Source organism: Podarcis raffonei, chromosome 1, assembly GCF_027172205.1.
Source record: "Podarcis raffonei isolate rPodRaf1 chromosome 1, rPodRaf1.pri, whole genome shotgun sequence".
Taxonomy (NCBI): Eukaryota; Metazoa; Chordata; class Lepidosauria; order Squamata; family Lacertidae; genus Podarcis; species Podarcis raffonei.
This window is the reverse complement of record NC_070602.1, coordinates 72,259,327-72,274,863: the sequence shown is the minus strand read 5'-3', so window position 1 is coordinate 72,274,863 and position 15,537 is coordinate 72,259,327. Positions and strand designations below refer to the sequence as shown.

Sequence of the window (15,537 nt, the reverse complement as noted above, 5' to 3'; positions counted from 1 at the left end):
CCAGGGTGAGGAGAGGGGGAAAGTTCCCTTGTGCAAGCAGAAGTCCTCTTTAGTTGAATCCTAACCTTTAGAAGCTTGAGGAATGAGGCTGCAACCCTACCCTCACTTGACCAGGAGTAAGTCCCACTGAATTTTTGATGAGAGCTAAAAGTTCAGATTAATCAATCTAAAACTGATCCTGTATCTCTTAGGCATGCTGAGTAATTACAAAGTTCTTAAGAGTATTAACCTCTGTTTCACACCGTAATAAACTGAGGGCAGGTTGCTTCCCTATCAGCTTCAAAACATAAATACTAGACCTATGATGTAAAAAGCTTATTTAAAAATAATAAAATGGTGATTCAACCAACTACTTGCCTAGCTTTTGTAAAGTGTGAGGCTACACTTTCTGGTCAAATTCTCACCACTATATTACTGCAAACAGTCATTGCTTCCTGCAAAGAATTCTGCGAGCTGTAGTTTTATAAGGATGCTGAGAGTTGTCAGAAGACCTCTCTTCCCCTCACAGAGCTACAATTCCAAGGTTCCTGTGAAAAAGGATTGATTGTTAAATCACTCTGTGAATTGTAGTTTGTATGTGCTGGGGAATAGGGGCCTATTAACAATTCTTAGCACCCTTAATAAATTATAGCCTTGCCTGTTTAAAGTGGTATCATAGTGCTTTAAATATTTGGTGGGAATGTGCTCCCCCTGTGTATTTAGGATTTATGATTTATAATGCTGTCTGGCTGAACTGTAAATACTTTTTGCTCCCCCGGCCCCCGTTCTCCATTTATGTAGTTATATATAATGTATTTTCTCTTCTTTATTCATCCAAAACAATGCTTACAAATATACACCAAAGGAGAATGAGGACATAAACCCAAGATTTTTCTCCTGAGACTTGAACACAAAACTACCTGTAAATTGATGGTTCTCTGAAGATTTACTTTGTAGAAAATAAAATGTGTGTTTTCAGGCAGGCTCTAATTCAGCAAAATATCCCATTTGGTTTGTGCACGAGACCATGTTCAAAGATGAACACTGGATATTTATGTATGCCAGAGCTTGGGAGGGATTCAAAAGGACAAAACCCCATGTTCCGTTGTTTGCCTTTGAATGGTGATGACACATTCCAATTCTAACTATGCACACTTTCTTGCAAGTAAGTTCCATTGGAAGACAATGGGGCTCACTTCCAAGTGAACAGATTTAAGGATGGGTTACCAGCACACAAGGGCTACATCGATCATAGATTATAACACAGAAGAATTACAGAGGAAGATACAGTAAACCACAGACAGGTAATGATGAGATGATGAGATGACAGCTTGGAGAGAATATGGATGTAAGTACAGCTGGGAGAGTTAGAGTTTGACAAAAGCTATGGTGTAAGTGATTTTGAAACCAGGAGCGAGATTATTGTTCAGCCAATATGTTCTTGAAATTTTCTGCTGGAGAGCAATGCAAATTAACTTGTTTTCCATGCAGACAGTACTAAAGGGAGCAACTTAGCCAGTTAGTGCCATGTCGCATCAAGTACTTACTTTTTTTTCTTTGGGCATTAATACCTTTTGCATCAGGTTTTGTGTGTCACAACCTCAATGGCGTTTACCTAGTCTGTGACATCCCTTGTTGTTTTGATTTAATGAACTGTATTCTAATGTCCTCTGTTGCCCAACATGGAGCTCAGGTTGATAGGAATTGAAGAAAAACATCAGAATATAAAATGTGACAGTCTGTAACATATATAAGTTGCAAGCAACATACAGTAAGAAAAAAACAAATAGTGAGAAAGAGAGAGAGAGAAAAAGAGAAACATGAAGAACATGTAAAAAACTTAATTTGTTACTACACAGCAATTGCGTTGATTTTTAGCTATCCCAAAACTTTACAGTTTTAATGTAATATATACATAGAGGTTTTTTTATCAGTGCTGTCATTTTTTTAAAGCCTTATATATTTTTTTGTATATTTTAAAATGCACTTTGATGTCATCTGCATACCATAGACTTTATGCTGGCAGAATTTAGCTTAGCATGCTAAACCCAGAGGCCCTTAAACCCAACCTACCTGTGAGTATTTACTCACCAAAGTGTTGGACTGGATCCCTCCAGGAAGTGTAGGTCTCAATAAAGGTACTTCAGGGAATAATCTCTCACAAACCTTATTGGCCAACGCTGTGACCTCCCTCCTAGACAATACCACCATTTAGAGGCACTGTTTCTTGGAGTGAGGTGACATGTTGGTTTACTGACATCTGGAGACAAGGGGTCAAAATGTGAAGGTCAGGCAGTCTTTCTTTGACAGGTGACTCTGGAAAGGTGCAATCCTGAAAAAAATGTTGTTCCTGGAAGCACTTTCCTTCCAAAAATGTACCTCAGAACCAGAGGTGGTCTTGCAGTACTTACAGCCTCACTCACAGTGGTACTGTACCTATGAAATCAAACTAAAATTATAGTAGTTTCATAGTAGGATGCTATAGTCAAAGAACAGGTCAGATATCTGGGGATATTTCACTGTGCTGCCTAACATAGCAGGGAGAGATAATCATTGCAGAAGCTACCTCTCCAAGCCATCACTTAAGATCTTACAGCACCACCCTCCGACTTGAGTTTCAGTCTTAGGTAATAAATAACTACAATATGATGATCTGTAGAATATGAAATGTATGCCATTCAAGGAGCAGAGATGACTGTGAAGGACCACGAGGGCAGAAATGGTTTTGTTTTATGAAAGCAACAAGTACAGAAAGACTTTGGTTGAAGTTTACATCATGTATAAAATAGTAAGAAGTACACCAAGACTTGAGTTCCACACAAAACCCCATTTGTTTGTTTTTGTTGCTGTATAAACAGCCATAATTTGTTCTGTGCATAAGCAGTAATGTAGTAGTGATTTACTACGGTATCCAAAATTCAAATGATCAGGTCTTCAGCTCCCCATTTATAAAAGTGAAAAAATGCAAAGGCATTGCAAGGACTGATTTCTTTTAAAACCCTGAAAAGCTTTCAGTGAGACCACTATTTTGCAAATGATTTTCTTGGCTCTGCCTATAGCCAATAAAATTAGTCAGACCCTGACATTACAGCAGTGATGTCAATTTACCTCAGTGCAGAAGGTCATAGCTGTCATAGCTTGTCATAGTTGTCAATGGAATCTGTATTTGCCCCACTGTCAGTGGGCAAATGGCTTTGTGGGATGTCACACAAGGAAGAACTCCTCATTTTCCACCTGCTCATTTCATTTGGGTGGCTGACATTCATACTCATTAACACCAGTCAGTAAAATATCTTAGCTGCACTGTGCTCCTTGCAAAGCATCAAACTATGGGTAGACAACTGTCCAGTTTTGATAGTTAAGGGCTCAGAATACAATAGCTTCTGTTCCGTAACTACACATGGGGTAAATCAACTAGTAGGATATAAAACCTCATTGATGTAAAATTCTTTTAACACAAGCAGCAGATTTATGTTTCAGCCCTGGAAGTGAAGATTCAGGTGATAGTCAATATTATGGTCACTGAACTGTTTTGCTATTAAGTATTGGAATATGAAATATATTGAAGGAGCTCTTGGCACTTTGAGTTTAAAAACTATTTGATTTATTCCAGGTAGTCAAACTAGGTCAGGATGAGCAAAGGTTTTCAAAGGATGGTGCAGGTTCTGTGCCAGGTTTTTTTGGCTGGGTGGGTGGGTGGAATAAAGGTTGAGGGGTGGGGAGGGACATTGAGGTGGAAGTTTTATTCATTTATTTATTTCATAAAATTCATACTCCCTTGATTCTAAAAAGAAACCCTCAAGATTGTTCCTACTCCTTATTGAGAGAACACAGGCAGAGTGGTAATGCTGATTCAGAGCTGTGTGTTTCTTTAACATCTCAGCACTGATTAAGTCTGAAACCCCCACAAATCTAAGTTTAAGTTACTAAAATCTCCATGCCTTTTTTTTTTAATTGAAGGCCCAGAAATGAGCAGACTCTTGTGTGACTTTAAGTGACCAGAAAAATAACGGAGATGCATAATCTCTCCCCCCAGTCCTGATGAGACACCAGGAAAGGTAGGGGTTCTACTATGGTCATGCTTTTCAAATGGGAAAAAAAATCTGACTCTATTATGCCTGTTATATAAGCATACTACAAACCTGAACACAGGAATGATTTCACCGAATGGTGTGTTAAGTGTGGGCTAGGCCTTAGGTCTGGAACTAGTCCAGTTTCCATAAAAAGTTTAGAAATAAAATACAGATAGGTAAATGTACATATAGGAAGAGAGGCAGCTCCCTTATTCCGAGTCAGACCACTGGTCCGTCTAGCTCAGCATTGTCTACACAGACTAGGCAGCTTTGAAAGGTTTCTGGATGAAGGTTTTCCCAGACCTTGGTGATGCAACCTGGGCCCTTCTGCACGCAAATGATGCGCTTTGCCACTGAGCTAGGGCCCTTTCCGCAATGTACTGCTACATTCATTTACGTCCACTAACTTTGTGGGGTTATACTTATATGCAGCTATGGTCAGGAATCACCCTTCAATAAGGCAAAACAGTTATTTTATTTTTAAAGTAAACTATCACTTATGAGGTAGTGCAATGCAGTAGCATTACTGGTTGTTCCAATTTTAAGTGAGCCACAAAGGCACAGCGATCGGGACTGTCATACAGGAATCTGCACGCTCACCTGAGCTGAATCAGCACAAGCAAAAAGTGGTTATTCTGTTGATTCTGAGTGCTGAATTCATTCCTGCGTGTCTTATAGACACATATCCTTAGGCAATTCTGAGGTGCAGAAACCATGAAACTACAGCCTATACTTCTCTCCACCTGCAGACCTCTCTACGAGATCTGGTGGGGCCATTTTACTCTCTCCAGCATTCTGCGAGTTTTAGCTGTACCACTCTAAAACTCAATAGGAGAATATATATAACTTAACATGGTGGCTCTTTCCATATAAAGGTTAGGGTGCAGAGAACCTAAGTAGGCACTTAGAAAGTGCTTCTGCACTGTAATTTCACTGGTGCTGGCAGTAAGGACAGTTGGTTGGGGTTATTTACATTTAATTCAATATGTCTATTAACACCCAGACCAAAAGAATCCACTCTGGATTCACAGTAGACTAGAAGCTACACTAAAGCTGGTCAGAGTGTTACTAATGTGCCATGTACAGGCCACTCATTAAGTTTGCATCTCCAGCAACTCTATCATGTTTAGCAATTGGTTCTTATATGATTTACAGAACCAGATGGTAACTCATCACTGCTGAAGTCTTTATACAGAAAGAATGGTATTTTCCTTTGTATTAGAAGGCAAAAACCTTTTGGCTTTGTTTTTAACATTCATTGCTGACACTATCCATCCCTGGTACTGAGCCAGATGAGATTCCCTTTGGCATCTCCTTTCCTCCAAGTTTGGTGCTGCCCAACCCCTAGGAATAACAGTCAGAAGTCTGAGTGTGGTCTACTAGTGATGAGTGCAGCAGGCCACTTGCACGCAGACAATGGGTTGTGCAGTGCCAATTTGAGAAAAACAACAATGTCCCTGAATATTATAAACCCCTCACCACAATGCCTTACAACCCTCCCCCAAATAAAATATGCACGTTTTGCTTTAGGCTGCACCAAATGAATGAGTAGGTCCTGTAATCCAACTGAATTAAACAAAGTACAAATGGGCTCTGGAGCTGATGACAAGCAGATACGCATTAAGGTTCACACATGCAAGCTGGCCACATCTTTTCTCCATGTGATCCTTCTCATGTATAGGACTGAATGGCGACCCCTCCGTGTGAGCTGGGCTGCACCTAAGTGCTGCTCCAGTCACACACAGACAAATGGCTGCTGGAGCAGTTCGGTTCATACTTTCCCACATACAAGAAGAATCACACCAGAGATAACAGGTGGCCATCAGGACCTTTTATGCACAGGGACTGCACGTGAGTTCAGAGCATTCATGAGAACACAGTGGTTCCACACTGCACCATGGATACACAATCTGCCACGATCTCATTGGGCAGTTGGATGTATGTGACACACTGCTTCATGAGTGTCCTCTTATCCTCCGTACTTCGCAGAAACGTAAACCATTCCTATTTACTCATGAAGAAGGTGCTCCATTGCTTTGTGATGGCATTGTGATAAGCATTTGCAACCTGAGGAGAATGGACAGCAAAAACCACATAGGTGTGCGCGCAAAGGGTAAAATAGTAAAGAGGCAGTCATTGCATGGATTGTGGCCAGCCTGGTGCAATGGAAGTCTTCAAATCAAACTAAAGGGTTAACCAAAAACAAAAAAACAAACAAACAAACCCACAGCAAAATATAGTGACAAAAATGAAAGCTCTTTACCATCTGTATGGAATAGTACAGAGTTCTGCAAAGGAACAAAGTTAATTTTCTGCCATCACTTTCCCATATCTTAAAAAAAAAATCAGCATTTGGCACTGGTGAAGCCACACACACAAAGGAAAGTCACGCTTCTTTTGTGTTCTTTCAATAGCATCCGCATGCATGGCTATGAAATGGATAGAGGAGATTTTTCACCCACATGGAGTGATAAATTAGTTTTCCACCAAAAATAAATAAACATATAAATGATACTGCAAGACCATCATAATTATAAACTGGTTCCTTAAACGTATCCCTCACTACTAAAGTTTAATATGAATCACTGTATAAATGACTTTTATCGCAATATATCCCAATGGGAGTATCTTTTTAAAATAGGCTGAAGGTTGCATATGGCTGCAACCAATGCTTGTTTCACCGGCCAAAATAATTTGTGTTTATTATGTTTAAAACTACTATTTCCCCCCACAGAATTGGTCAATGATATTCCATGGGTAGAGGTAGATTATGGGGTTGAACTGATCAGATCAAAGCCCTGTAACTTTGTGTGCTCTTTGAGGAGTCTCATAAAACTGAGATAGTCCCATAACTAACCACTAGCCATGGGATATTATAATATATTCCATGATGACTAGTATTTTTATTCCCCACCCCCAATGTTGAACTAATATGAAATATAGTTTAGTCTGACTGGGAATATTTTCTTATTGCTGTCATTTATCACTATAATTAACAAATAATCATAATAAAGTACCCTGTGAGATTATCGCTCATGGCTCTTCAGAATAAGTCTGCACAAAATGGTCAGTGTTCTCCCCTTTTCAGTCAGCCTTTACTGTGAGGAGGGTTGAAGGAGCTGTAGACTGTGGACCTTTTGTGAGAAGGCATTGATGCTCCTCCTGTCCAGAGCTCTAAATGCTAAGCTTCCATGTTGATTATGTCGCTACTTGTAACAAAACTGGTTGGGTCGCGTGATGTGGAATAAACACCCTTACATTTAGCCTTGTTCCCTTCTGAATCACATTGTGTTTCTGTGGGAAGTCTAAGCTATCATTCTAATGGGTGGCTAACCATCTGAAAAAAAAACACATGGTTGTCTCATGAAATCTGCATGTATTGATGTAAGTTTATCCTTTAAGGAGGCACCTGGTTTCTCTAACGTAAATGGTGTTCTGCAACTCAAAAAGCATCTAGGAACAAGTGGGAAAAAATATCCAGGGTGTGTGGGAATTGTGTACTTGTGTGTGCTTGTTTTGCTGGGCATGACCTGTGCCCTTGGCTCCCAGTATGCCAGGAAGCACTTCGCTCATGGGAACCATCGTGATGTATTAATGCAGCCCGGCAAACATAAGCTGTAAATTTCTAAAAAATATTCTTCCACTAGCTGTATTAACTCTTAAAATCTTTTGAGTGTCCCTTTAAACAGGACCAGTATTAAGGCTCCTAAAGCGTGCTCTCCTAAGTTTCACTTGTCAACTTCTCCTGTACCATTTTGTCCCTGCAACCTGTATGTCCCACACATTGCTCCATGTGTGGTGGTGGGACAGTAATGGGATAATGTGCTACCCATTGTGCTAAGAAAGCAGTCTGACTGAATCTTTCAATCTCTACAAAGGATGGAGGTTAAAGGTCAGATGGACATTCCTCTAAGAGGTTTCCTACCTGCTCTGTTAATTTCTAACATTTCTTCTTGGGCGAGTGGGCATGTGTCGCTCTGAGTACTGTGGTGTGGAGAGTTTATGACAGATTTACAATAATTGGGGGATCCCAGCTGGGGCGGCCGAGGGATATGCTTCTTTTTTTTCTTTGGTAGCTTCTGCTTAGCCATAGCTAAGGAGTAATACATTCCGAAATTGTTCACAATGACGGGTACAGGCATGGCAATGGTCAGCACGCCTGCGAGAGCACAGAGGGCCCCCACCAGCATGCCTGACCAAGTCTGAGGATACATGTCTCCGTAGCCCAGGGTAGTCATGGTGACAACAGCCCACCAGAAGCCAATGGGGATATTTTTAAAGTGTGTGTGTTCGCTGGCACTAGGATCATTGGGTTTAGCACCTATTCTCTCAGCGTAGTAGATCATTGTGGCAAAGATTAAGACGCCCAATGCCAAGAAGATGATGAGCAGCAAGAATTCGTTTGTGCTGGCACGGAGGGTATGACCCAAGACCCGCAGCCCTACAAAGTGGCGGGTCAGCTTGAAAATTCGCAAGATTCGTACGAATCGGACGACTCGCAGGAAGCCCAAGACGTCCTTGGCAGCTTTGGAAGACAGGCCACTGAGTCCAACCTCCAAGTAGAAAGGCAGAATGGCCACAAAGTCAATGATGTTCAAGGTGTTTTTGATAAATTCCATCTTGTTCGGGCAGAAAATGACCCTCATTAGGAACTCAAAAGTAAACCAAACGACGCAGACCCCTTCAATGTAGGTTAGGAAGGCCTCTGTCTCCGCCTCCCGATAGATGCGCACGTGGGTATCATTCCCAACAATTTCCGTCTCCGTCTTGTTAACGATGGGATTAAATCTCTCATGGGTCTCGAGGCAAAAGGTAGTGATGGAAACCAGAATGAAGAAGAGGGAGGCAAATGCGATATACTGTAGAGAGAAAAAACAGGAGAAAGCTGTTAGACAGTAAAGTTTGTTTGTGAGGAGGGGAAAACACAAAGCATATAGAGATTTGATTGTGAGACATTAAAGAAAATAATACCAGTAGAAATGGCGCTGCCTGGCTGCAAGTGCTCAACACCCATTTGGCAAAGCAACAGGGTCCATGGCCAAGTTAGCTTATGATCATTGGAGTGGCTTATCTACAGTTTAGGATGCTTATATTGAACTGTCTTGTTCCATTGTAAAATATTTTCTAGAGCTGCCAATACCCTGTAGTTTGGGGACTTATTTGATGCCTCATATCATGGGACAACCTGGACCTGATATAGATCCAAACTGAATCAGGGGACTTGTACAGCCCTAATTGTTTAAATAGGATTAAAAAGCCCAATTAAGCATATTGTCAGTGGCAAGGGGGTGGCAAACAAGTGAGATTCTTAGCCTGTGTCTCCTCCTCTGTCCCCTCTCTTTGTGACCCACTACAGTGGTACCTCTGGTTACGTACTTAATTCATTCTGGAGGTCTGTTCTTAACCTGAAACTGTTCTTAACTTGAAGCACCACTTTAGCTAATGGGGCCTCCTGCTGCCACCCCACAATTTCTGTTCTCATCCTGAAGCAAAGTTCTTAACCTGAGGTACTATTTCTGGGTTAGCGGAGTCTGTAACCTGAAGCGTATGTAACCTGAAGCATATGTAACCCGAAGCGTATGTAACCCGAGGTACAGGTTTAATTAGGGTTTAGAACTATGATTAAACACAGGGTCACCCAGCTGCTCTGGATTACTCTGAGTGGACCTGACCCAGGACAATCTGGGGATGTCTTGTCCTGCTCTGGGCCAAGCCCAGATTGATTCAGGATCTGTGATTTGTCCCAAGACAGGGCACAGCCCTAGTGTTTTGTTTCACTCTGCGTCTCAAAATCAAATTATTTTCAGAAAAAGTATATGTTTAGATTCTGTACTAAAGAGGATATGTGAATCCCATTTTGATCTCCTGCACATTCTGAAATAATATGCAGCTGATGCAGCAATAGGGCCTGAACTGGGCACCATGCAGTTGTGACAAGGAGGCTGGCCTAGGATCCAATGTACTTTAGAAGGCCAGCTTAGTTGAGAGCTGGGGAGATGGTCATCTCCACTCATTCGATACATGCACATGCCCAGCTATGGGGGGGGGGGTTGGTTTCCTCGGTCACTCACTGAACCAAAAAATGAATCTAAAGTACATTGGCCAAGGTAACACAGGTAAATAGGACAAACCAAGGGTGGCATCAGGAACAAGCAAGCAGGTATAGTTTTGCTAAAACAAATAGTTTCAAAATAAAAGAAGGAGCAGCAGGCTATCAAGGCTGGCTCAGAACAGAGCTCCCAATTGCCCTATTTTTAGAGTTGCAAAGTAGAACGAATCACTTAGGGCGGAAGAAACTTTGGTGAATATGAATTGAGGCTGACTTTGTACCACAGTCCTGTAGAGTCCTGACATTTCCCATAGGAGGCTTTATCAGGGAGTTTTCACACTAATATAGGGTTCCTTTTTCTTTTGGTTGGGGGAAGCCCATAATCCACATTTATGCATATCCCACATAAATTGCCAAATAGCTTCACTGCACACGCATGGAATGTCCTGGCTTATATGCAAGTGGTGTAGGCAACACAAAGGAAGTAGCCCTGTAGATATTAAAAAACCCTGTTTTGCATCCCAGAGGTACCTGGATGCTAGAACAGCAGCACTGGAATTCCCTCCTCCCATTCATGGCTTGTTGGCTCCTCCTTGTTTCCTATGGAGGTCAGACAACCCTTTCTCCCAACTACAGGAACATAGGAAGCTGCTTAGACCACTGGTCCATCTAGCACAGTTTTGTCTATACTGACTGGCAGTGTCTGTCCAGGGTTTCAGGCAGGGCATTCCCAGTTCTACCTGGAGATGGCAGGGATTGAACCTGGGACTTTTTGTATGCAAAACAGATGCTCTACCACTCAGTTATGACTCTTCCCCCACTAAAGCTCCACTCGGGGAGGGGGAAGGTTGTGACCATCCAGATGTTGCCAGACTACAGTTCCCATCATCTCTGATTATTATCCATACTGGCTGGGACTGGTGGGTGGGAGTTGGAGTCCCAGCAGATCTGAAGAGTCATAGGGTCCTGAGATAGAAATTCAGTTTTAATCATTTATTTCTCCCCCTCCACACACATTCAAAACCTGACACTAATGCAGAATGGCCTGCACATATCAAGAACACATATATACTAAGTGTCTCTTCAAATTCCTCTCTTGTATTTCTTATCTTGGGGGGGTGGGGAGAGAACAAAATGGTTTCAGATTGAATTCTCATGGGCTTCAATAGTTCTCCACCCAAATATGATATCTGGTCCATTACTTTATCTTCATTAATATGGCAGTATTCATTCAGAAGTAAATTAATCTACTGCACTGTTAAAATCTCCTGAAGGTGATAACATTCTCCCAAGGACACCAAGGTTACTAAATATTGATCTTTTCTGCTTCTGCCTGTATCAATATAATCATTAGTGACAAAAGCATTACTCATATTTTACTCCAGTACTAGTACATCTTGCACGAGAACTTTCCCAATTTATCAGTTTTAAAAATAGAAATAACAAAGATAACAACAACAAAAAAAGACTTATTCACACCTATTACAACACTGCCCAGAAACGGGGAGTAAAAATCCTAGAATGGGGAACTATGTATGCAGTGACACCGTGATATGTGAAACACAAATATTTTCTAGTGAAAGATCAATGCACAGTGTGGTAGAATAGGCCAAATGTTACCTCAGGGATAGGGCCAAATGGAGTCTTCCAAGTATCTCCATATGGCCCCCAAAACTCTGTTTATATCACAGCCCCTCTCCAAAGGTCAAACCTGTCACTGAGTGTCTTTGACTGAACTGTGTCCTTGAACACTGATAATGCCCTTTGCTTACCTTGAGGGCGGTAGCTTACTGTACAAAGGCAAAATCACATTTATTGCTCTCCCTGCTTTTATCTGTGGTCCCACTCACTACTGGCATGTGGCCCTCAGACGTCTGCCCAAAAGGCAATGCGGCCCTTGGCCTGAAAAATGTTACCCACCTTTGTGTTAGACTGAGAAGTCCTTGTTCAAATCCTCAACTAGTCTTGAAGATCACAAGAGGGTGTTGGGCAAAGTCACAACCTACCTCTTATCAAACACCCCACACAGGTTTGTTTTGTGCATTAAAAATGGGCTGAGAGAAACAATAGACATTTTAGAGGATAGGCTAATATTTCAAACTCATCTCCAAATACTGGAAAGGGGAACAGAGGACAATGGGAAGAAATTTAAGAAGGACAATATAAAGTGTTGCCTAGCAAAAATCTAAAAGCACAGGTATATGATATGGGCTAGCTGCCTTAGCAACTGTACTTCTGGGAAAGAGTTGGGAGTAATACAAGTTAAGAAATGCATGGCTCTTGCCACTTTAGGATTAGTAGCTGAACCCTCCTTGTTACTCTTCCAAAATCCACAGCTGGGTTTTAATACTACTGCTACTACTACTACTATTACTAATATTAATTTGTATCCAATTTTTCTGCCTCAAAACAGGCAGAAAACAGGCTTATGGGTGACAAATAGCAACAAAGCTATCCTCCCAGCAACACCCATCTTTTGCCCTTCCCTCATCTAGTATTGCATCTATATTTCCCCTGAATGTCAGAGAAGAGCCTCTTTCCAAGTTTACCAAATAGCAACACTTTAGATTTAATAAGATTAATATAGTTCTCAAGGGCATTCAAAGAACTTTACATCCATTTCTGTTCAGCAGCTAGTTTTTGGAGCGCTATTTCATAAGTGAGGTAAATGATTGAGGGTGAAGGCCTTCGCACACATAAACACACATGGCCTACTTCCGTACCTGTCACTTCCCTTCTTTTTACAGTTCTTCAGCAAACCATTTCCCTCCATCTAGGTCCCACCCTGTGGGAACTGGTTATAATGCTGAGAGACACTTGTGGGAGGCTCATGCAAAGCATAAAAATGCCCAAGGCTGATTCTTGCAATCCCACCAACCTCTTTCTGGTCCTCTGAATTTGCCCATGATACGTATGTGCCCAGTGGTGTACATCATACTGATATACTGTTGTGGTAGTGTCTGGAGCAGGACCAGCTTTAATGTGTGAGGCAATTCTTGCCTCTGACAGACCCTTGAAAATAATTATTTCAACATTCAATGCAAATGCCTGCTTTGTCTTGAAAAATGAAAACAACATTTTCAAAGCTGAAAGAGAACAACATATTCCCTCTGGGGGAGGCCAGCAGCAACCGAATCAAGACCAGTCACAGATGCATTTCCAAACTGTTGTTCATGCTCCCTTGTGAAACATATTTCCCCCTATGTTGTCATTCTCCTTTTCTAGGCTAGTCTTCGCTGTTGCTCCCTTCTCTATGAAGAAAGAGAGGCTGCATGCTCACCATACATTTAAAGCATATTTTCCTCACCCCTACCCTATATGAATCCTGGGAGCTGTAGTTTGTTAAGGGTGCTGGGAATTTTAGTTCTGAGAGGGATAAACAAAGACTACCGTATGTTTGCTGCCAAGCGATGGCTGTTTCCACCTGCCTTGCCTAGGACATTCGTAAGGGAGCTGTTCTGGAAGACCTGTGAGGGGATATCGACTGTGTTTGCTGTCAGAGGATGGTTGCCTTGCCTCACCCTCCAGTCCTCTCACAGCAGCTGATTCCAGAACTCTGAGGAGGCTTTCCCACCTTTTAGGCTGAAGCATAAATGGTGGGAAAGGGGAGAGTCCTATGCACTATTGCCATCTGCTTTGTTGCTATTTTTGGATATGAAGTTATTGGTCTTTTTTTCTTGACCTACTATGCTCACTGAAATGTTGATGTATTTAAAATTAATTGCTAATAGCTGCCGCCAATGCTTTCTAATGGGTACTCCTGGCAGCTGAAACCCCCAGCGCTTTCCTATAGGCCCTCCAGATGTTTTGGGACTACAACTCCCATCATCCCTAGCTAACAGGACCAGTGGTCAGGGATGGTGGGAGTTGTAGTCCCAAAACATCTGGAGGGCCGAGTTTGCCTATGCCTGCTATAGGTAGACATGGCAGCTCAAATCCCCAATGCATTACAATGTGTAGACCAGGAAAATGAAAGTCCCAAAGCGCTTGAATGAGTGGACCTAGTGTGCAAACTCCCCTATGCTTTCCTGTGGGTAGACCAAGCGGCACAAAAGTTCCAGTGCTTTTTTTATAGGCCTCTGGACACCAGGTCTACTGCCCCATGCTGTGGTGGGGTTGAAGAAGTGGTGTTGAGGCATCATTGCTGACTTTCCTTCCCCTAAATACATGTGACAACCCTATAACTCTCAGAAATTGAAGGCTGATTCATACATGCAGGAAATTACTTAATATATCAGTGCTTTGATATGGCACATTTGATGACTCACTTAGCTGAATGCGTGAAAAGTAATGTGTTTGAGGTGATGCGAGATCTGTGGCGTTGATGTTAGGATATTTCCGTTCCACCTTAAAAGGGAGCAGGATGTTTATATAACAGCCTGCGTAAGTTCCTGTCTCACAGGATGTTTATGTTGTAAGTTCCTTTCGATTTAGCCTGTTTTGCCTGAGCAGTCGGACCAGACGGTCATGCCTTCTTTGTTCTGACCTACGCTGAATAAAACTGTAAATATGCAGTTCTGCTCCCATGCTGTGCAACTTCTGTTGTGTGAATTCTGCTGTCAGAGTGTGCACTAAGCCTGAGGCTTAGTGCCTGAGGCAATGCTGATATTGCCTGACTACGGGAGGTCGATGGATCGTCCGGCATCCGAGCTTGGGGCTCAGATGGACCTTATCTCCCTGGCAGTATCCCAACAACAGGTTATGGGCCCAGATTCACGGCACTTGCAGGAGTAAGACAGCGACAGACTGCTGAAAGGTATGTGCTGGAAAAGTGAAAGTAGAGGCTATTCTGGATGCCGCGGAAAGGCCTTTGATGTCCGGCAAAGCCTAATTGGCCTGGGAGCCGAGCCAGAGGCATCGTGATTTATGGGCTGCCGAGATAAGAAGTCTTAGAAGGCAATAAAGGCTCACGGCTAAAGCAAAAAGCTGGAATGGAGATTTTCCAAGCTTCTGAGGCCTCTGAGTGCCCTAAGTTAAATCGGCACAATTATCAGACCTGGGCTAAATGGTGTGAGAGTTTGCTGCGTCGGTTTGGAGTCTGGCATACTGTATTTGAACCCACTCCAGTTCCTCGGACAGAGAAATGGCAGGCCCAGGATTCGAGGGCCGTGGATGTTATAGTCTTATCCGTCTCTCTGGAGGAAATAAAGACGCTTGCTGGAAATCTCACGGCACGTGACATGTGGGATGCTTTGAAAAGGGCCCACCAGCCAATAATCCCAGCCCAGTGTTTGAATGCATCGGAGGTCCTGGCTGTTTCCCAGAATGCTAGAGAATGCACGGATGCCGAGGGCACCGGTTGCAAGCTGCAGGGGGAGCTGGCTGTGATGTCATCCCAGGCAGCATTCCAGCCTCCAGGGGGAGCCAAGGAGTCGGCAGCTGAGAGCTCTGTTTCCCGTGAGAACCAAGGTCAGAGCCTTTGCAGAGGCCGGAAGA

The 15,537-nt window shown here is 42.5% G+C and overlaps 1 protein-coding gene across 5 annotated transcripts in view; it reads right to left on the bottom strand.

Moving 5' to 3' along the window:
* Nucleotides 1–15,537, bottom strand: part of KCNC1 (potassium voltage-gated channel subfamily C member 1) — a 123,315-nt gene that overhangs the window by 9,838 nt on the left and 97,940 nt on the right. For all 5 annotated transcript variants that reach the window (XM_053392935.1, XM_053392906.1, XM_053392916.1 and 2 more), the window contains exon 2: nucleotides 7,978–8,911. In XM_053392935.1, coding sequence (XP_053248910.1) covers nucleotides 7,978–8,911 — 934 coding nt within the window. The remainder of the gene's footprint in view (nucleotides 1–7,977; nucleotides 8,912–15,537) is intronic.